This window comes from Mus musculus, chromosome 1 (genome assembly GCF_000001635.26).
Source record: "Mus musculus strain C57BL/6J chromosome 1, GRCm38.p6 C57BL/6J".
In the NCBI taxonomy this organism is placed as follows: Eukaryota; Metazoa; Chordata; class Mammalia; order Rodentia; family Muridae; genus Mus; species Mus musculus.
Genome location: NC_000067.6, coordinates 171388337 through 171410289, shown reverse-complemented (window position 1 = coordinate 171410289; position 21953 = coordinate 171388337). Strand labels below are relative to the sequence as shown.

Here is a 21953-nt window from a genome sequence, read left to right as displayed (position 1 = left end):
ATGTGATACCATTCACCCAAAACTTTAATAAGACAAAGTACATACACTGTTTAAATGTTAAAAAAAAAATTCAGCTTTTATTATCAAATACCCACCATTGCTAAATGGTGGCCTGTAGCCCCAGCCTGTGCAGAGACAGTGCTAGAGCCAAATTGAGTGACATTCCCTCTACTTTTCTTTTCCTTTTTCTTTTCTTTCTTTATTTATTTTATGTATATGAATGAGTACACCATTGCTCTCTTCAGACTCACCCGTAGAAGGCATCAAATTCCGTTACAGATGGTTGTGAGCCATCATGTGATTGCTAGGAATTGAACTCAGGACCTCTGGAAGAACAGTAGGTGCTCTTAACCTCTGAGCTATCTCTTCAGCCCAACATTCCCTTTTCCTAAAATGGGAGGACCTCTTCTGCAAAATAATTGAAGGTAGAGGATGCCACCCATTTCCTTCAGCAAACACTGAGGACTTTAAAGAGCTTCTTGGATGTTTCTCCTACTCTGAAACTAAAGAGGGTCAGAAGACAGCCAAAAATCTAGGAACAAATCAGGGGTGAGCTATTCTATATCTGGTCCTATATCTCCCACATCTACAGTAGGCTTCTGTGAAGAGATATTCACAGCTCAGAATAGGGCAAAAGTTTGGCTGAAATTCCCCCACTGTATTTAAATTTAAGAAAAAAAAAAGCTTTTACCTACCCTATGTTTTTGTTAACTCCCTGGAAACAAGATTGTTCTATGTTTCTTAAGACTCTGCTAAGACATAAGTGGCTTTGTGTCTAACACAAACATAAGTAAATCCACCAAGTCTGTACCTCTCATGGTCAAAACAAGAAGCTGGAGGACCCAAGCCTATGGAATTAGACATCTCAGCTGCCGAGGCAGCAAAGACAGCTAGGCAAGTGCTCCAGAGATTGGTGATGATTTCTTGGTTCCTCTTGTCCTGTCCTAATCATACCCCTTCATCTTTCCCATGATTAGTCTGTGTTTCAAAAGCATATGTCTGGCGCTGAGGGGCCACAAGAGGGACAACAGGGTGAAGCTCTCTAGGGGGCAGACTAAGCCGACTCCTGGGCTCAGACCCCTCTGTGCCTTCAGGTGGGCGTTCCAAACAGCTAAGGGGCCGGGAAGAATGGGCAAGGATCATGCTACAAGGAGGGGTTCTGGAGCTGAGACTATAATCCCCACCTCCAGTACAGGTCTGGGTCCGCAGAACTCCCTGAGACTCGGTCCTCTGGCGTTCCCGGGCCAGGGCCACAGCAGCATCAAAAGAAAGACTGCCCCCATTCCTCCAGGAAGCTCGAGAACCCCAAGCTTTTTCTCCAGGAGTCCCATCAAGCCTACCAGGCCTTGGACATGGGCTTGCAGGTGCTACATGGATCTTGCTACACATTGCACTGGGCATCTTGGCAAACTGTGGTTTGGGGGGCACTACAGGGACAGAGCGGACCTGTCGGACCTGAACTAGGGTGGAAGCCAGACGCATGCCCACACCACCAGCTGACCCACAGGGACAAGAATACAGGTCACATGTCTCAGGATTAAGCTGTCCCTCAGCCTCCATGCCCTCTGGTTCAGATGGCTGTAGCGGGGCTTGTTTCATCTCAGAGGTCTGTTCATTGATTTCTTCTGTACTGTCAACCCTCAGTAACTCGACACCTGGCCCTTCAGAGAGGGCCCCCTCTTCTAAGTGGTCACCAACACCTCTCATGACTTCAGTTTCTACGTCTATACTTTTTTGTTCCTTGCTGAAAACCCCTTCCTTCCTATCATCACCCTCTTCTGGACTTCCACTGTCTTCACTGTGTCCTTGGTCTTCTCTTGACTTAAGGTCACTCTTCCTCCTCAGCTCTTTGGTCTCACTCTCTCTGCCTTTCTCAGCCTCATGCTTGTGGACAACTTCCCAGCTCTCCTCAAGAACCAGGTCTTCCTGGAACACATGCTCTGGATCCATATCAGAGTCTACTGGGGTGTCATCTCCTTTCTCAGCTCCTTCTTCTCTCCCAATCTCTCTCTCCTCATCTTTACCCGGTTCTCCTATTATTTTTTCCACATCCTTGGTCTCCTTTATACTTTCAACCTCTCGACCTTCGGAATTTTCTTCCTTGGCCTCTAGCTCTTCCCTACTCCCTTCTTTAAAACTATCCATCACCTTTTGGCTTCTCTCAGCCTCCCCTCCTTCCGCATCAGCCTTTCCAGCCTCCATCTCAGTCTCTGGAGTTGCCTCTGCTTCTTCCCGGTTATCTGATGTGCTCCGGGGCTTAGCCTCCTTTTCCTGCCTGGTTTCTGAGCAGGCCTGTTCTTCTTCATCCTGTGTTGGAGGTTGTTTCCCACACCCTGCTGCCTCTTCCTCCAGACTCCCTACACCTTCCCAGTTGATGGGTTTAGGCCCCAGAAGGGGACTCAGATCATCATAGGCACTCAAGAAGACTTCTTCCCCATAGTCCTCTTCTACGTCAGGTGTGGAAACCGCAGAATCAAGGGAGCAGCAGTTAGGAGCCAGGACATACTGAGTATCATCCAGAGACAGGTCATCCAGGGGTGGCTCCACAGAGAACTCTTCTACCTGTAGGCGTAACATTGTGGCTAAGGACCAGGTAGCCCTATCCACTCTCTGGGCTACACACTACTTATATACCCAGCGAATCTCCTCCTTACCTGAGGCCCAACTCTCAGCAGCTCCTCCAGGTAGCCCATCCCAGGGTCGTCCTCCCCAAGGGAGAAAGCTGCTGCTCCTGCTGCTCCTGCGGCTTCTGCCTTGGCCACCTCCCTCTCCTCCACCCCCACCCACTCAGGCTCTGAGCTGCTCAAATCCTCTAGGAAGGAGAAGGAGTCCTGCACTTCCTGGGACAGGGAGTCCTCTAGGGCAGGAGTCATGGCTGCAGGGCTCGAGTCATCCAGGGGACCTGGGACTGATCTTGCCTCTGATTTCTCATCTGTTGAGAGAAAGATAGTTCCAGGAATCAAAAAGTCAAAGTCAGCCCCAACCCCTTCCAATACGGTATTCCTCACATTGACATGCTAGGGGCCCAACACTCCCAGTATTTAACAGATAGTCCACATGGCTCATCCTCTCAGACCAGAATGACTAACTACTTATAGAGCTCTCTTGGTTAATTCTCACTGAAGTAGCAAGCATTGTGGGTTATTTGTATATTTGTTTTTGAGGCAAATTGTCACTACATAGCGCTACTTGGACTGGTCCTCGATAGGTAGACCAGGTTGGCCTCAGAATGACAGAGATCAACCTATCTCTGCCTCCTACGTGTTTGGATTAAACACACGCACCACCATGACCAGCCCTAAGCATTGTGTTTTGGATTTTTATAATGATTTTCTCTATTTTCTCTGCAGAATAAAATATTACATAGAGGGGTTGGAGAGATGGTTTAGTTCATAAATTGATGGTATGCAAACATGAGGACCTGAGTTTGACCCCCAAAATTCATGTAAAATTAGTCTAGGTATGATGGTGTGCTCTTATGATCCTAGCACTGGGCAGACATGGGGGATAGGTGGGTCCATGCAGTTAGTTGTCCAACCACCCTAGCTTACTTGGCAAGTTCCAGGCCAGTGAAATACTCAGTCATATAAAATGTTTAAAAAATCAAGACAGCATCTGAAGAACAACACCTAAAGTTGTCTTCTGCGATCTCCATTCACATGCACACAGCACATGCAACTCCCCTCCACACACACACACATTCCAAAAATAAAAGATCTGTTATGAAGGATGCTACACTACACCCTTTGTCGGGACGTGTCTCTTGTACCACAGGCCAGTCTCAAACCACAGAGCTGGGGCTTGACGTCAAGCTTCCATTGTTCCCATCTCCATCTCCTAAGTGTTGGATTACAGAGGTAAGCTTCCGTGCCAGGTTTATATGGTGCTGGAGATCACACCCGGGGCTCTGTGCATCCCAGGCAAGCACTCTACCAATGGAGCATACATATCCTCTGCTCCTTATCCTTGTTTTGCATGTAATAAAACCGAAGAGTGGGAGAGATGACTCAGTGGTTAAGAGCACTGACTGCTCTTCCAGAGGTCCTGAGTTCAATTCCCAGCAACCATATGGTGGCTCACAACCATCTGTAATGGGGTCCTATGTGCCTTCTAGTTTGTGTCTGAAGACAGCTGCAGTGTACTCATATAAATTAAAAAAAAAATCTTAAACAACAACAACAACCCAAACTCAAAGCAATTTGTCCAAGGTCACACAGTGAACATGTGGTACAGACAAAACCTGCACCTCTGTGTACTTAACTGTCCCAGTTATGTCTGCCCTATACAACCTCAGGGTTTCTCATCAGTGACGCTTTGGGAAGGTGGAATGGGAGCATGGGTCAGATCCTAGCTTCGCTTCTTCCTACCTAACTCAGTAGTAAGTAAGCTGTTTGAGATGACTCTCAGGCTCTACTGTTGTAATGTGAGAATAACAATACTTGTATCTTCATACTATGAAAAAATGAAGTGAGCCAATGCCTCCTGATGCTCAGCGTGTGCTGAGAAGTGTCTGCTAGCTCAATAACCCCGACTGTCCTGGAACTCACTCTGTAGCCTCTGCCCTCCGGGTGCTGAGACTACAGGCCTGCGCCACTATGGCCCAGCTTGGCAGTAACTCTTTTTTTTTTTTTTAAGATTTATTTATTTATTATATGTAAGTACACTGTAGCTGTCTTCAGACACTCCAGAAGAGGGAGTCAGATCTTGTTACAGATGGTTGTGAGCCACCATGTGGTTGCTGGGATTTGAACTCTGGACCTTCAGAAGAGCAGTCGGGTGCTCTTACCTGCTGAGCCATCTCACCAGCCCTTGGCAGTAACTCTTAACACTAGCTTTTTACTTACTCATATTTACTAAACCCCTTTACATGTCTGGCATACAGCCCTAATCTTGGGATTAAATCAGTGGATTTGAAGCCTGGCAGAGATTTCCCTCTCCATGAACTTTATATAACACGATAATATCATGGATTCCCATACTCCAGATGTAGGCAGGCAATATCAGACAACAGAAAGCCTAAGGACTGAGGCCTCTGACCTTCCAAGCCTACATCCTCATCCCAGAACATCAACCTAAATTTCTAGACCCCTAGGAAATCTCCAAGTTCTCACCTGGGGGGCCAGGACCCAAGGCAGGGCTTGGCCGGGGTTGTAGGGCAGGGCACTCAAGGCCTCGGGTGAGCCTGACCAAGGAGACATTAGAGATGATGTTTGGAGGAACACTGAGGATGGAGGTTATGTGCAGAGGGAGGTTGACGTTGTAAGGGTCTGAGATGTGGACACCAGCACAACGCTCTGCTCTACTGCTACCTAAGGCCCGAACAGCTGATCGCCCGGCTCGTGGAGTTCCCGGCTCAGAATTGGCACTGCCCGGTGCCTCTGCTTCAGGCTCCTGTTCACCTTCCATAGAATTACTCTCCAAGCTCTCAGGCATCAGTGAGCTTGGCTGAGAACTGCTGGACCCCACCAGCCCCTCCGGCTCTGCAGAAGAGAGAGAGAGTCAGGTAGTCATTAGCCTCAGCTTCAAGGGGTCCTGCCAGCTCATGCAAGACCTCATTGCCTCTGTTTTCTTAGATTCTAGAGGCAGGATAAGTGGAACATACCAGACCCAGCTTCCTTTAGCCACTACTGCAACTTATCCATCCGGTCAGAAGATCAAAAGACACACCTACCTGATGGATCTTCTTCCTCTCTGTAGATACCGTCACCAGATATCACTACCACATACACGAGTGCATGTGTTGACACCCTCCTATATACATACTCAGAGTCTCCTTCACATACAAATACTCATGAATACACTCAGAGATTAGACAATAGGTTCATCTCAGTAAAACTTGGCATCTAACTCCAAGACTGGTATATTAATAGGAACTCATTAATTTTTATTAATTAGTAGGCATAGTTGGCTATACTTATAAACCCACAGGCCTTTGCTGCTGTTGTCACTGCACATACACATACACACATAGCCACTGAGACCTCTACTCACCGTCACTGGCCCCAGCGGCAGCACTCAGCGAGTCCATGCTTTTGGCAGGCCGCAGTGTCCCCTTACTGGATTTTTCTTCTGAAAATACGGACATACATAGATAGCACCAGGACCCTGCACAGATTCAGCAGCGTCCTATCCCCCCACTGTCCCAGACTTACCCCTGTCCTCAACCCTCAGCGGAAGTTTACGTTTTGTCTCGTGTCCAGATCGACCCAAATTGAAGATAGAGCGCCATTTCCTGACCTTCAATGACCCCTTTCTCCTGCAGATAATGGGGATGCAATTAGGAGAGCAGCCTGATGATCAGTGAAGGGATGGAGTCCCAGGAAGGAGACCTTACTTGTGTTCCGCAATCTCAATAATAGTATGGTAGGGTCGGATCTGTGGAGGTCCATCCCCAGCCTGCAAGATGCTGGGCAAGTGGTAGGGAAGAGAGGTGGGCATGAGGTCCTCGGAGCTGCCTGATGCCCGGGCTCCTGGAAGTGATTTCCATCCACTCTCCAAGTCTACACCAGCTAGGAAAACAAAGGAAATATCCAGCCAAAAACAGAGCCAAGAAAGGAACCTCATGTCCCCAATCCATCCCTACCTCACCAACTACCAAGCTAAGATCTATTCTGAGGCTCTTGGAGATAGACCCTCTGTATCGTAACAAAGGGGACCAGGAGACCCCAAGAGGTGATGCAGAGGCCAACCTGTGTGCTACAGTGACAGTAGAAAGTGCCTGCTCAAGCCCTAGCTGTATTAATATCTCTCCAGTAGTCTCTGTATATGACCATCACCTACTTCTCTCTATGAGAGACGCTTCCTACCCACAGTATGAGAAAAGTGAATTAAATGACTTTGAGGCTCCTCACACTCCATCTTAGTTAAAAGACCAGGAAACAATTAAGCTCTCTGTAACATGATTCCCCTGGCAGAGCGGTGATATGTAACGGGCAGAAAGGATACTAACCAGAGAGGGAGTCACCCCTAAAGAGCTGGTCCACATGGGTAAGGATGAACTCCACAACAATGGACTGCACTCGAACCTCCATGAACGCTGCTGTCCCATTGAAGCCTGAGGCCTCTATGTCCTTAGACCTGTAAAGACGTGGAGTTGGCCCCTCCCACAGCTCAAAACAGGCGCATGCGCGACACACACACACACACACACACACACACACACACACACACACACACACACAAGACAGACAGGTCAGGATCTCGTTATATTACTGTGACATGGGACTCTCTGTATACACCAAGCTCCTACCTCTGTCTCCTGAGTGTTAGTGTTAAAGTGTTACAAAATGCCCTGCTTCTGAAATACCCTACTATGTTCTCCCCTCCTTGTCCTTACCTCCAGTTCTACCTCTTTTTTTTTTTTTTTAAGATTTATTTATTTTATTTGAGTACACAGTCGCTGTCTTCAGACACACCAGAAGAGGGCATCAGATCTCATTACAGATGGTTGTGAGCCACGCTGGGAATTGAACTCAGGACCTCTGGAAGAACAGCCAGTGCTCTTAACCTCTGCGCCATCACTCCAGGCCCCCAGTTCTACCTCTTAAGCCACATACATGTACGATTCAAGCTCGGATGTCACTTCCCCCAGGAAAGCCACCTTAGACACCTTCACATAGTATGCACCTTCCTTTCACACTTCTTGTACTGTAGCACAAAAGGAGGGCTATGGAAATTGTTATAATTGATACTGCTTTGTGCCATACTGAAATACAGGCCAGGTCTTGAATAGATTGTAAGGATGTTTACTCAACAACTGGTTGGCAAAAACCAAGATTCTAGCCCCTGAACTCCACAGCCCCGTGGAAAGAAACAGAGGCCTAGCTCTTAACAACCTCACTCAGTCTCAGAGAAGGCCCAAGTCAGTGGACTGTGTACCACTTGGCTGCTGCTGAACTTTCCTGCCTTGCTGGGTTTATGAGACCCTCCTCAAAACCCTTCTCCAGTACACCTACACAACCACACCCATCTGTGTACATTTAGCCTCCCAGGAGCTTCATTCACACTGCTCATACACGCACCCACCTCAGCAGGTTGGGGGCCCACACAATTGCCAGATTGCGAGCATGCATGTTGGTTTGGGCACTAAATGAGGCCATGTGGACCAAGTGGCGCATAAGGAATTCCAGGGTCCTGCAAGAAGGAAGAAAGAGATCGTCTAAAATATAAAATGGTTGGGCTGAGACTTGAAAGTTGGGAGGGACAAGCAAGGCTGGGCCCTTAGGGCACAGGAGGAGGGGACAGAGATGGCTCTGCAGTACAGGGGGTGGAGCCTCACACACCTGTAGTTTTGGATAGGGAGTTCTTGAAGCACTTCTAGGATCTTGACCAATCGCTCTGGCTCTAGCTGCACGGCCACTGCCTCCTATTGGGAACAGAGGCATAAGTAGGAGACATTGACTCAGATTTGACCCCATGTGCTTCTCAGAGCTCCAAATTAAACTCTTGGGAATCATCTGTGCTATGTTCCACAATGGCCCCACCGAAATCTTCAAGGCACCATAAAATAGTAAAGTTAAAAACACCTCCAGCTGAGTATGGTAGCACACGCCTACGACCCCAGCACTCTCGAGGTAGATGCAAAAGCAAGAAAACAAGGGCAAGGATTTAGCCCCATGGGAGAGGGCTTGCTTTGCATGCCCAAGACCACAGGTTTGATTCCTAGAGCCACAGGAAGAAAGCCTAGGACCTTCTGAACAACAAATGACTGCTGGATCTCACGCATACACTTAATAGTCTGTCTCGTGACCTTGAACTACTCACTATCCTTCCCTTGTCTGCTTTGGTACAGCTCTGGAACTAGACTGCAGAGATGTTTAAAGGTGTCTAAGGAGTTGACCCCTCCAGGCTAGGCTAGATGGACTGAGAAGGATGTAGTTGCTATTCAGAGTCTCCCCATTGTTGGCTCAATAAAATACAAGCCCTTTTGGCAAGTAGATAAGATTCTGCTATGTTGCCCAACCTGGGCTCAAACTCTATGCTCCAGCAATCCTTCTGCCTCAACTCCCCAAGCAGCTAGAACTTTATTTTTAAAATGTTACTCAAATTAGGATACCATTTTTGCACTATGTCTTCTTCTCCAAAGCTACTTAACAGCTTTACAGCGGATGGAGGGACATTCCTGAAAATATTTTTTTGCTATGTGAGTAGCTTTCTTGTTCTCTTAAGTGTAGGGAAACTCTAGTCTAGGTGCTTTCCAAGGCCACTTGGTTATGACAACCTGACCTTTATCTTCCAAGTCTTACCACTGTGCTGTGTGTGGTCTGCAGGCCTTCCAGGAAACACACCAATAGGGAGAAAATGAAGACAAGAAGGACGGGGGTTGGCAGAGGTTACAGGGACTAGGAGATTTGAGGAGGAGGAATCTTCTTCTTTCCAGTCACTCACTATCACGAGTGTTGGAGCATCACACTATTGATGCATGTCCAGAATTCCAATGGGCTTTTGCCTCATCAGCTTCAACCCATAAAGGCATTTCCAAAGTAGCCATTCCACAAGGATTGTGGCTGCCATGGGGCACACCTGGGATGTCAAAATTGAAGTGTTTGCCCTTGAACCCTGTCTTCCACCCTTCTGCCTCTCAACTCACAGCAAACTTGTCATAGAGCCGATAAGTGAGGAGGGGATCTGGGAGTTCTCTGAAGTAGGCCTTGCACAAGGAAGAGACGCAGTGAATGTCCTGGAGATAAACATCCCGGCGCAGGTCTGGCTTCCGCTCCGTCTCAAACTCCTGCCTGGGGAGGTACAGGGTGCTCAGGAGTAGGAAAGGTCAGACAGAGGATGTGGAGGGAGAAGCAGGAGCTAGAGAGGTCAGATAGGACCGTGGGCCAACATGTGTGAGACTTGAAAGGAGAAACTGGAATGTACATATATACATATGTATATACATTATATATATAATATTATATATACACATATATATTATATATACATATATATGGGCATATTTACATATATTTCCTATATATATAAACAAGTATTAGGAATTGCATATGTGGTTATGTAGATGTGAATATAAGAATGGTAAGTGGATCTGTGCATAACTAATAAGGGATATGGGTATGTAGCAACAAATGGATATGTAGGAATCATAAACATGGGGAATGGATGTAAATGTGTCTTCCCCATCTTCCTTTCTTCCTTCCTTTCTTTCTTCCTTCCTTCCTTCCTTCCTTCCTTCCTTCCTTCCTTCCTTCCTTCCTTCCTTCCTTCTTTCCTTTCTAAAGAAAGGACCCCACTATATAACTCTGGGTGGCCTGGAGCTCAATATATAAACCAAGCTGACCTCTGACTCACAGAGATCCATCTGCCTCTGCCCCCCTGAATGCTGGCATTCACATTGTGCAGCACTATGCCTAGCTTGGGTATAATGCTTAAAACAAACATGTTAAGTCTTCGTGGTCTTGATTAGATTAGCCAAGAGTTGCCAAGTATGATACCCAACATACCAACAACCAAAGGAAAGAAAAATAGACAAAGCGGAAACACAGATTCTCCTGAGAGGAGGATTTCCTCAAATTTGAGATTAGCTTATGCTATAGAATGAGTTCTAGGCCAGTTTGAGTTACAGAGTAATAATGAAGAAAAAGAAGAAAGAGAGATCCAGACAAGAGGCTAGGGAGCTATCTCAATTGATAAAGTGCTCACCACACAAGCATATGAATCTGTGTTCAGATTCCCAGCACCTATATAAAATGTCAGGCACAGCAACAGAAGAAGCCTGTAAGCTCAGCAGTGGGATACATACTAGGGGATCCAGGGAGCTTGCTGGCCAGTCTGTCTAGCCAAATCTGCAGGCTTCAAGTTCAGCATGATACCCCATCTTCAAACAACAACAACAACAACAACAATAATGTAGAGGGGACTGAAGAGATGTTCAACGGTTAAGAGCACTGGCTGCTCTTCCAGAAGACCCAGGTTCCATCCCTAGCATCTACTTGGTTCCTCACAGCCATTTGTAATTCCAGTTCTGGGTCTCATCTGACCTCTGTGGGCACCAGGCACACACATGATGCATAGACATACAAGCAGGCAGAACACCTATACACATAAAATAAAAAATACGTGAATTTAGGGGGCTGGAGAGATGGCTCAGCTGTTAATAGTACTGGCTGCTCTTCCAGAGGTCCTGAGTTCAATTCCCAGTAACCACATGGTAGCTCACAACCATCTGTAATGCAATCCAGTGCCCTTTTCTGGAATGTGTGAAGACAGATCACTCATATGCTAAGTAAATAAATAAATAAATAAATAAATAAATAAATAAATAAATAATAATAAAAACATATGGATTTGAAAATAAAGTGAAGAGTGGTTGTGGAAGAGAAGCAACACTGACCTCTGACCTCCACATAAATGCACACAACTACACCAACACACATGTACACATAACACACATGAAAGGAGAAAGAAAAGAAACATTTACATGTCAAAGGACACAATCAATAAAATGAACCCTGGGTTCAAAATCCCACTACCACAAAGAAGAAGAGGAGGAGGAAGAGGAAGAAGAGGATGGGGAGGGGGAGGGGAGGACAACCGACAGCCCACAGATGGGGAAGGGAAATACAGCTCAGTACATACTGATTACAATCTAGGATTCAGAACATACAAACAATCTTGTCACAACACAGTGATTCAACAAACAAACAAACAAACAAACAAACTTAATTAAGCGCAAACGTAAGATTTGAACAGGCACAGCTCAGAAGTGCGTGGAGGCCAGTCAACCTCATCTGCAGCTGGAGAGACACATACAGAAGTCACAATGACACATCCGTAAACACCCACCACCGTGGCAACAACCAAAAAAGACCCAGTAACAAAAGCTGGCAGGGACGTGGAGAAATTGGAACCTTCATCCATTGCTGGCAGGGGTGTAAATGATACAGCTGTTAAGGAAAACAGTTGGGTAGTTACTATTAAAAGTTCAACACGAAGTTACCATATGGCCCAGCAATTCCGCTCAGGTATACACTCATAATAACTGAAACTACATCCACAAAAATTTGCACACATTTGTAGCAGAGTCCTTTGGAATAACCAAACGGTGGAAACCTGGACAGCCACCAACTGAGGAATGAGTAAAATAAAAAAACAAAAAAAAAATTCTTATGTAGCTATGCCAGGGAATTGTATTCATCTATAGAAAGCAGTAAAATACTAGTTCATGCCACAGCATGCGTGAACTTTGAAAGAACTCAGAGGGAAGAGCAGACTTAGAAAAACACGTATCATTTCATTGGTTTATTTGAGATGTCCAGGGCAGACAGATCCATACAGACAGAAAGTCAGTTTGGGGATGGGTGCAGGGGAAATGTAGAGTTTCTTTGAAGGGTGGTGATATGTTCTGGATGTGTCATAGTGATAGCTACAGTGTTGGGGACATACTGAAACGGCTGACTCAGAGATTTTTAAATGGCAAATTTTATAGTACGCAAATCATGGGTACCTGCTTACCTCTGTGTGTGTGGGTGTGTTAAAAGTAGTAGACTGTGTGTGTATATGTGGGAATGGAGAGAGTGTGTGTTAAGAGTGAGCTTGGGGTCCCCACTTCACCTGCCCAGACTTTAGATCCTCTCCATGGGATAGTATCTAACACCCCAGCTTCCTCCTCCCACTTCCCCTCACCCCTCCTCCAGCTCTCTCCAGCCGCTTTCCCATGGCTCCCTGGCCTCCTACCCACAGAGTCTGCCTGCTCTATCTGACTCACCGGAGCTTCTGGATGTTAGAGGAGACCCCTGAGAGGCGGTAGATCCCATCCACCACTCCATACTCTTGCACAAACTCTGCACAGCTCCGTAGCACCTGGGGCACTGGGGGACACAGAAGGCAGAGAAAAGAAAGAAAACGTTTCTAGCTTCTCAGCTAAGGGATCTGAGAAATGGCAGCATCACGAGAAAGGGTTCACTAAGATTAAGGGCAAAGCGTAAAACACCCAACCCTCACTAGAAAGGTTCTTACAGATGAACCTATCTGTACAATATTTCTATCCGTTGGTCCTGGAGTACCAGCATAAAGCCCTGTACTGAAGAGGAACTCACTGCTCCTCAATATTAACCCTCTTCATTCTCTTTCCAAAACTTCACCTTTTTTTGTTTTGTTTTGTTTTTTTCGAGACAGGGTTTCTCTGTGTAGCCCTGGCTTTCCTGGAACTCACTTTGTAGACCAGGCTGGCCTTGAACTCAGAAATCTGCCTGCCTCTGCCTCCCAAGTGCTGGGATTAAAGGAGTGCGACACCACACCTGGCCCTTTTTTTTTCCCCCTGAGACAGGGTTTCTGAGGCTGTCCTGGAACTCCTTCTGTAGACCAGGCTAGTCTCGAACTTACAGAGATCCGCCTGCCTCTGCCTCTCAGGAATGAGCCACCACTGCCTAATTCCTTTGTTTTCTTTTGAGACAGGGACTCAATCTGGATATGGCCTTCAATTTGTGATATGGATAAGGATGGCCTTAAACTTGTGACTTTGAATTCCTGATCCTACTGCTTCTGTTTCCTGAATGCTGAGCTTATGAGTTTATGCCCCATATTTAGTTAATGTGATATTGGGGAATCAAACCTAGGGTCTGTGCATGCGAGGCAAGCAGTCTGCCAAACCAAGCACCTCAGTCCCTCCTTTTGTGATTATATACTCAGTAGTATATCCCGTTTATTATGTATGATTTAAAGGAAATGATGGGTTAGAGCTGTAGAATGATAAACCATTTTTCTACAATAACCTTGCATTCTAGTTTAACAGTTAATATATTTCACAGCTTATATATATAAATTCAGATAACAAAACCATAAAAATTAGTTAGCTTAAAGATAAATAATTACACTGGGTGTGGTGGCGCACGCCTTTAATCCCAGCTCTCGGGAGGCAGAGGCAGGTGGATTTCTGAGTTCGAGGCCAGCCTGGTCTACAAAGTGAGTTCCAGGACAGCCAGGGCTACACAGGAAGACCTTGTCTCAATAAAAGCAAACATCATCATTATCACAATCAATCATCATCATCACCAAATCAGTCTTATTTGACTTTTATCCTTCATAGAAACTCTCCGGATACACCAGGGAGACAACAACGAAAAGCAAGGCCAGGGAGATATGTCTTTGCTGATCACTCATATAAGAGCTAGGTTCAGTGACTTGAACCTATAATCCCAGCACTCCTACGGCATGATGATCTGTAAGTTGGTGGGTCAGCTAGCCTGGAGTGCACTGTGTAGTAGCAGAAACAAAAGAGACCCTCCTCACAAGATGGAAGGCAAGGACCAACTCTCCAAAGCTGTCCAAATAAATAAAAATTTTGAAAAACAAAAAGCATAACAGGTATCTTATATTCAGCTTTCGTTTATTAATTTTTTTTTTACTTCTGCATATGTATTCGCCCACACAGGATTGCTCAACAGGAGTGCTGGGAACTGAAACCTGGTCCTCTGCAAGAGTAGCATGGGCGCTCAATTGCTGGACCATCTTTCCAGCCTCGAACTCAGCTTTCATAACAGGAGGCATGGGAAACACAGGTCTGCCGCTTCAGAACTGAAACTTCTCATTGACACCAACTGTCACCCCAGAAGTTGTAAAGGGGGCAGCAGTCTGGTGCTGCAGGGGAGACAAAGTCAAAGTCCGCTCCCCAAATTGCTTTTATGTAATTCTCTACCATCCATGAAAAAAAATGAACGATGCTTATCCGACTGACATGGAAGCCAGCCGAAGTTTGAGGGACTTTCTCCGGTAAGAGAGTTTGCAGTTATTCAGTTTGGCATTGGAAAGTACCATGTCTGATCACATGGTAAAGCATGAGACAAGAAAGCTGACTTCCACAAGTTGTCCTTTGCGCTCCACATGTCCTCTGTGGCACATGTGCACCCACCCACACACACATGCAAGAGAAGTGATGTTACCTCTTCTGACCCTGGGCTACCACTATGTTAATCTCCTTAAGGATAATATGTGGTATTTCTCCTGTTATCTTGGCAGAGTATCAGATAGAGTCTCAAGAACAAGTTTTGAATCCCACCTAGAAAGCTAAGGAGAGCTATGCATGCAACCTAACACAAAACTGTACAACGAGGTTCTTTCCACCCTTGAAACCCTTGGCTATATAAGCACCCAGCCAACTCCACCCAAATACCCACTGCTTATCTTTTCCTTTGGTTTTTGTTTTGATTTGTTTTATGTCCGGTTGCTTGGTTGGTTTTTGGGTTTTGGTTTGTTTATTCATTTCCCCATAGGATTTCTCTGTGTAGTCCTGGCTATCCTGGAACTCACTCTGTAGACCTTAGAGTTCTTGTAGAACTCAGAGATCACCTGCCTCTGCCTCCCGAGTCCTGGAATTAAAGGAGTGTGCCACCACCACCACCACCACCCGGCCTCATTGCTTATCTTAAAATGGGAGAACACAGACTAAGGAATAAAATATGAACTCTTCAGCCTGGGATATAAGACCTTCACAGACTAGATCCTGACAAATTCCATAACTGGGCCCTTTGCAAGTTCATAAACAAGTCAGGGCACCATCCCTCATTGATGCAGTTTGGATATGCTTTTTCCCCTCAAAGTGGAGATTTGAGATGGGGAGACAGTTAAAAAGGTGGGACCTAGTGACTGATGATTAGGTCAGGGGCTCAGGCCGGCCTTTCAAGACGCTCCTATACTTTTCAGGTTCTGGGATTATAACTGTGTTCCAACAAGCCTCCCAGTGCTACCTCTTCAGGGTGGGGTGGGCTCTGTGTGCCTGGATCAGAGAGTGGGTTGTCATAAGCAATCCCACTGCATGCTCCTCTTCCCTTCTGTATGTGGACAATTTTCTTTCCACCTCACCATATTGTGTGGAGTCCCTTGCCAGGATGCCAATATACGCTCTCTGAAGCCAAGCTACTGCAGTGATGAACCACATCAACCTCTTCAGAATTTCTCTGTTTTGGTTTTGGGAGGTTCGCTGTAGCACAAAATTAAGGCACTCACTTTCTTCTCCTGTCGGGAAATACCTTTCCCTCCAGTTGCCTGGCAAACTATTCCTGAAAAATGGTATCTCAAGCATCACCTCTTAGCTGGGCTAAGCGGCTCATGTCTACCGTCTGTGCTCGTTGGAAGGCTGAGGCACTTAAGCCCAGGGATTCAGGGACAGCCTACAACATAATGAGACCGCCTGGAAACAAAAAAGTAAGCAAGGGCTAGGGAGGTGGCCAGGCAGTTACGAGAACTTGTCTGGAAATCAAGAGGACTGGAGTTCATAGCCCCAGAGTCCATGTAAATGGGTTGCAAGTCCAACCTCGGAAGGTGGAGAGTGGGGATGCCCCAGAGCAATCAGGCTGGTGATACTAGCAACATCAGCAAACTGTGGGTTTGACTGAGACCCTCCCCAAAATAATATGGTGGAGAGTAACGGAGGAAGATCCAAAACACCAATCTCAAATCTCCACATACACAAGTACACCCACATACACACATGTGAGTAAGACAAAGGTAAGGGAAAACACTGCTGTGGGTTCTGAACCCATTGCATATATCTATGGTACAGTTCCCATAGTGCTTTCTTTGCTCATTATGGTATTTTTAAAAAGACATATTTAATTTGTATGGTACATGCAGGTACCTGAGGTATCCAGAAGAGGGTGTCAGTTTAAGGTGGAACTGGAGATACGGGTGGTTGGGAGCCACACTGTGGGTGCTGGGAACTAATCTCAGGTCCTCTGCAAAATATTCTTAACTGTTTGTTTGTTTTTTAAAAAGAATTATTTCTTTATTTTATTTATGAGTATACTGTAGCTATCTTCAGACACACCAGAAGAGGGCATCAAATCCCATTAACAGATGGTTGTAAGCCACCATGTGGTTGCTGGGAATTGAACTCAGGACCTCTGGAAGAGCAGTGTCTTAATGCTCTTAACCGCTGAGCCATCTCTCCAGGTCGCTCTTAACTGTTGAGCCATCTCTTTAGCCCAGTGTACGTGCATACTTTATTATAAGTGTGTTGTATCTATACCTCCTGATAAAAGGTACTACTGCATCAGAGAATCCTAATTCTCACTGAGGTGAAACATCAAATCTTTGCTAGCTTATATAGAGAATAAATCAGAATTTACATCAGAATCATTGATGAGACCAGATAAAGGACATTGCCTTTGACGAAACACTGGGTCCTGTTCGCTGGAACTCACTGGAGAGATTCCTCCAATGTCACTGTCAGAGAAAGCTGTGTTTCTTCTAAGCTGCCTGTGCTTTGTTTCCCAAAGGCCTCATGAGTCTCACATGACGTTAACTACTGGGCAGTTCAAGGCCCACCCCTAGAAGCCACACAGAATGATCGAACGGGTGCACATTTCTGGCTGCTGCCTACTTCCTTTCCCTTTGCATCAGCTTCTTCCATCATTTGTGCTGTTCGTTGTGTGGGGTCTCAGAAGCCATCCCAAGCTTTTTGTGGAACAAAGTACAGCAGAGAAACGGTGAAGGATATAGACCAATCACCGGCTTTCAGTTCTCTTCCTGTGACCTGGTTTTCAGATCCTTTCTCTTTTTGCTTATAACCAGAACTTGGGAAAGCCAAGAAAAGAACTGTGGAAGGTAAAGGACACTGAAGGACGGCTTCATGTTCAGGGCAGTGCATATGTTAACGTGCACCATCCTTAGAATGAGGGACCGAAGACATTTGCACAATGTCCCTAGACTGAGTGGTTCCTGAAATTTGGGGCCCTTGTCATTCTTTCTCACCTTACTCCAGTCCCAAGCTTGTGGATTACGGTTCATGCCTTAAGACCATTTGCATTTTCCCATGATCCCCCTGTTCCTACCTCTCTGCAATGAATGCAGAGATGAGGCCAACTGGAGTGTTGAAGTTACTGTTCTGCCTTTGAGTACCTAGTGCTACATCGACTCTGTTAGCCACCACATTACTCTGCTGATTCAAAAATAGTCTGCTGTCTGGGCCTAGATACTGCATACTGGTAATCCCAGGACTCAGAGCTGCACAGCAAGACTGCATCTCAAAATAAATATATTAACATCAATAGCCCCATCTCATCTAAACTCCTAGTTCCATCTAAACTAGGTGTTCTTCTCCTTTTCTTTTCAGTTGATTTTTGAATCCCTGGAGTTGGTCTGTACAGAGAGGGAAGATCTCAAGGAGCCAGAGCCATAAAGGAAGTGGGCTAAGAGATAGCAGGGTCACAGAGGTTGTGGAACTGCAGATATAAATCAGAGGAATCAAGTCAGAGATACAGCCTAGACACAAGATTGGGGTGATAGAGTCAAAATGACTAGAAGGATATGGATGGAGTCAAGGAAAAAGGACCTACAGCAAATCAGAAACCTAAACAAGATATCCAAGCATGTGTAGTAGGGCTTAGGGGAAGAAAAAGATCCATTTAGGGGAAAAAGAGTTGGGGAAGAGGTCTGAGGTTGAACGAGAATGTAAAGATAGAGAAAACCAAGATGATATATCTGTGAATATCAGTTCACCGGAAGCAGATGACCTGCCTGGTCTGAGCCTTCATTCACTTACTGGGCCTTTGGCTAATGAGAGAAACTGTTATCAGTCAGCTTAATTCATCCAAACTCTGTCTGTACCAGGGATGTTTTACTCAGGGGAAGCCTCTATGATGCTCTGGCAGCCAACATTCAGCTCTGGAGCCTTGGACTCGGGTGAGGTTCTGGTGAGGGACAGAAGGTGGTCCTCTCATGCTCTGAGGTTCACTTACAACCAGGAGCCCAGCCACTTTTCATTATCCCCGGATCTCTAGAGGGAATGGTGGGCCCAAGGATCACAGAAGTAGAGTCTGGCTGTCTATGGGTCTTACATTTCAAGACAGAGTTGGTGCTGGGAATCACAGGAAAGGGGAAAACCAGCGTAAGGAGGTTGAACTGAGAACCCAGAGCTACAAGAATATCATCCCCGCCCAGCAGTGGTGGCACATGTCTTTAATCCCAGCACTTGGGAGGCAGAGGCAGGCAGATTGCTGAGTTTGAGGCCAGCCTGGTCTATAGAGTGAGTTCCAGGACAGCCAGGGCTACACAGAAAAAACCCTGCCTCGAAAAACAAGCAAACAAACAACAAAAAGAATATCATCCCCAATTAAGTCATATGGTTCTCTGTCAAAAGTCATTTGTCTAGTGCTGGCTACATGGATCAACAGGTAAGAGAACAGACTATTAAAAAAAAAGAGAGAGAACTGACTATTGTTCCAGAGGACCTGGGTTCAGTTCCCAACACCCGCACGACAGCTAACAATTGTCTATAACTCCAGTTCCAAAGAGAATCTGACACCCTCTCCTATCCTCCATGGGCATGTCACACCAGTGCATCACAGACATTCAAGCAGGCAAAAAATTCATATATATATATATGTATATATGTATCATATATATGTTAAAAGTAAATAAATCTCAAAAAAATGTTTTCATCATCCATGTCAGAGGGTAAAGGATGCCTGCGATCAATCCTGAAGTCCTTAGTTCAATCCCCGGGACCCACATGATGAGAGAACAAGCTTCCAAAATGTGCCCTCCGACCTTCACCCATGCCCCGTGATACATGCAGCCACACACTTACACAGGACAAAAATAAATATCACCTGTGAGATGGTTCAGTGGGTAAAGGTGCTTGCTGTCAAACCCGATGACCCCAGGTTCACCTCTGGGACCCACAGGCTAGGAAAAGAAAACTGATCCTCTCAAGTTGTCCTCTGACCTCCCACCTGCCCTGGAACGAATGTGCCCCTCCCCAGTATGTACACAAAATACCTAAATAAGGTGAGCAATAACTTTAAAAAAGAAAGATTAATTGTCTAGAGTGGAACAATTATAAAGGAGCCAGGCCTGCTCACAGAGAAGAAGGCACAGAAAAGCCTACCTCATCTGTTTAACTATTTCTTAGGGCCTGGGCTTTCCCTTAATGGAGGCTGGTAGGGTTGGGGCCCTCTGATGGAGGAGAAAAGGGGAAGGAGGTGTCTGGGGACACAAGGGCGGGGCCAAGAGCAGGAAATGAGCTGGGAACCACCACCACCCTCCCTTCACTGCAGGCAACCAGAGAAGGGGGACAAAGAGGAAATGACAGATTGGGGTGGGGTGGAGTGGAGGGGGGCAGAATTGTGCCCCCTTTTTTTGTTAAGTTGCTCTGCGTGCTGAAAACAAGCTGGGCAGTGTAGTCGGGTCGGCACTGATCAATTTCAGAACAAATTAAGGCCTGGTTCTGAGTGGTGACTGCATGTCCTACACAGTGATGAGCTCCCAGGCCCACTGCAGAGGGAGCTCCAGACTGGGTGCACACCCCTCTTTATTGTAGTTTCCACTCCCCACTTCAAACCAGGGCTGAAGCAGTCTGGTTCACTTTTCCCGCATTCCCGGTGCAGTCTACCATCAACGGGTTTCTTCTTTGCAAGCAATTTAAAGAAGAGTGTCACTCCTCCCTGCTGCCCCCACTCCTGTGGCCCAGCAAAGGTGCAGAAGGGCTAGGTCCTTGTCCCTTGGTGCTGTTCTCCAGTTAGAATGCCTTCCTCTCCCCTCCGCAAGTTCTATCCTCAGACTCGCTGGGCCCTTTCTTACCTGTATCTCCACTTAGTGTTCCACCAACTATCCCTTCAGCCATTCTTCTGGCATCCGACCTCCATTCCCTCCACCCTGTCCCCAGTCTCCATTCTCTCATCTGATTCATCCACCTCTCCAGATTTTCCAAATCTCATCCCCCACCCCACCCCGGGACACATTCCCTCGGCATTCCCATCCTCGAGTTCTCAGCTACCCGGTCCCTAACTACCGCAGAAGGGCACCTCTCCATCTTCTTCTCTGAGCCACATTTCCTGTCTTGCCTTTGCCTAGATCTCAGGTGTGGTGATCCTGGGCCACTGCCCGTTCCCTAAGAGCTCATTCTGCCCAACGGAGAAGACAAGGTTGGCGTCTGCATGGCAATCCAGCCACCCAGCTGCCCCGTTCCAATTGACCTCCTTACCTTCCTGGCCCGAGTGCTGTAGATGCTCACGTAGGTCACACCCAAACACCCGTTCCTTAGAGCTGCCCTTCTTCTTTCCTTTCTGCCGAGACTTCATGACCAGGGCCCCCCGGGATCTCTGTCCCCCAAGACCTTTGACCTACCAGTCCCCCATGGAATCCCAGTCAGTAGTTGGGCTTGGCCCAGCCCCAGGGGGGGCAGGGCTCCAAACTGGAGGTGGAGGGTGGCCTGGGCAAGGGACAGCAGCGCTTGCCTCTGGGGGGCCCCTGGGGCCACACGGAAGTAGATATGGAAGAGGAAGCTACCAGAACCCTGGCATGAAGCTGTGTCTCGTGGCCAAGCTGAGCGCTAGCCCTTCTCGTCCTGTGCAGCTCGAGGGGGAGCAGGAAGCTGTGCAGCTCCTCAAACCCGCTTCCTGTTAGAGCATCTTTGCAACCACAGGCCTCGGGTGGGGGAGGTAGCTGGCATTCACATCCTCATCATTGCTGGGACTCCATTCATTGGTCACAGCAGAAGGTGATGTCAGAATCTCGGGGTGGAGTAAGGGTGCCTGGGGTGTGAGCAGGTGGCTGCCATTTCTAGAGACCGAAATCTCTAGGTGGGACAGAGACCCGAGGCTTTGCCTGTGAGCACGGCAGGAAAGGACCACGAAGAACATACCCAGGGTGGGGGATTCTTTGATGACCCTGCCATCTTGGTCAGGTCACATTACTTCACTGAGCCTCCAGTCGCTGTACATTTGAAAATGAGGACACAGACCAGGTGACTTTGAGTTTCAGTTTCTTTGTCTGTCAAAGGGTACACGGCTGACCACCCCACACAGCTGCTGGAAGTTTCCAGTACAGTCAGATTAGAACCACTTTAGAAACTAAGGCACTGGCTTCCCCAAAAGGAGGTTATGTCCACACGGCCCTACCTGAGGGCTCTCAGAAATGGTTACAATGTCTTTTGAAAGCCACTTGCTCCTTTCTTAGCTGTATCTGGGCCCTTTCCCTGGGAGGGAATCACATAGAGACTCAGTCCATAG

The 21953-nt window shown here is 46.8% G+C and overlaps 1 protein-coding gene across 1 annotated transcript; it reads right to left on the bottom strand.

Moving 5' to 3' along the window:
* Positions 1 to 49: 49 nt before the first annotated feature.
* Arhgap30 (Rho GTPase activating protein 30) lies at positions 50 to 21330 on the bottom strand. Its single transcript, NM_001005508.2, has 12 exons — positions 20927 to 21330; positions 12713 to 12815; positions 9590 to 9734; positions 8283 to 8365; positions 8026 to 8133; positions 6950 to 7077; positions 6335 to 6509; positions 6153 to 6256; positions 5992 to 6069; positions 5112 to 5480; positions 2655 to 2932; positions 50 to 2562 (listed from the first exon to the last, which is right to left on the bottom strand). The coding sequence occupies exons 1-12, from the start codon at positions 21021 to 21023 to the stop codon at positions 949 to 951; spliced, it is 3282 nt and encodes a 1093-aa protein (NP_001005508.2). The 5' UTR covers positions 21024 to 21330; the 3' UTR covers positions 50 to 948.
* Positions 21331 to 21953: the final 623 nt, after the last annotated feature.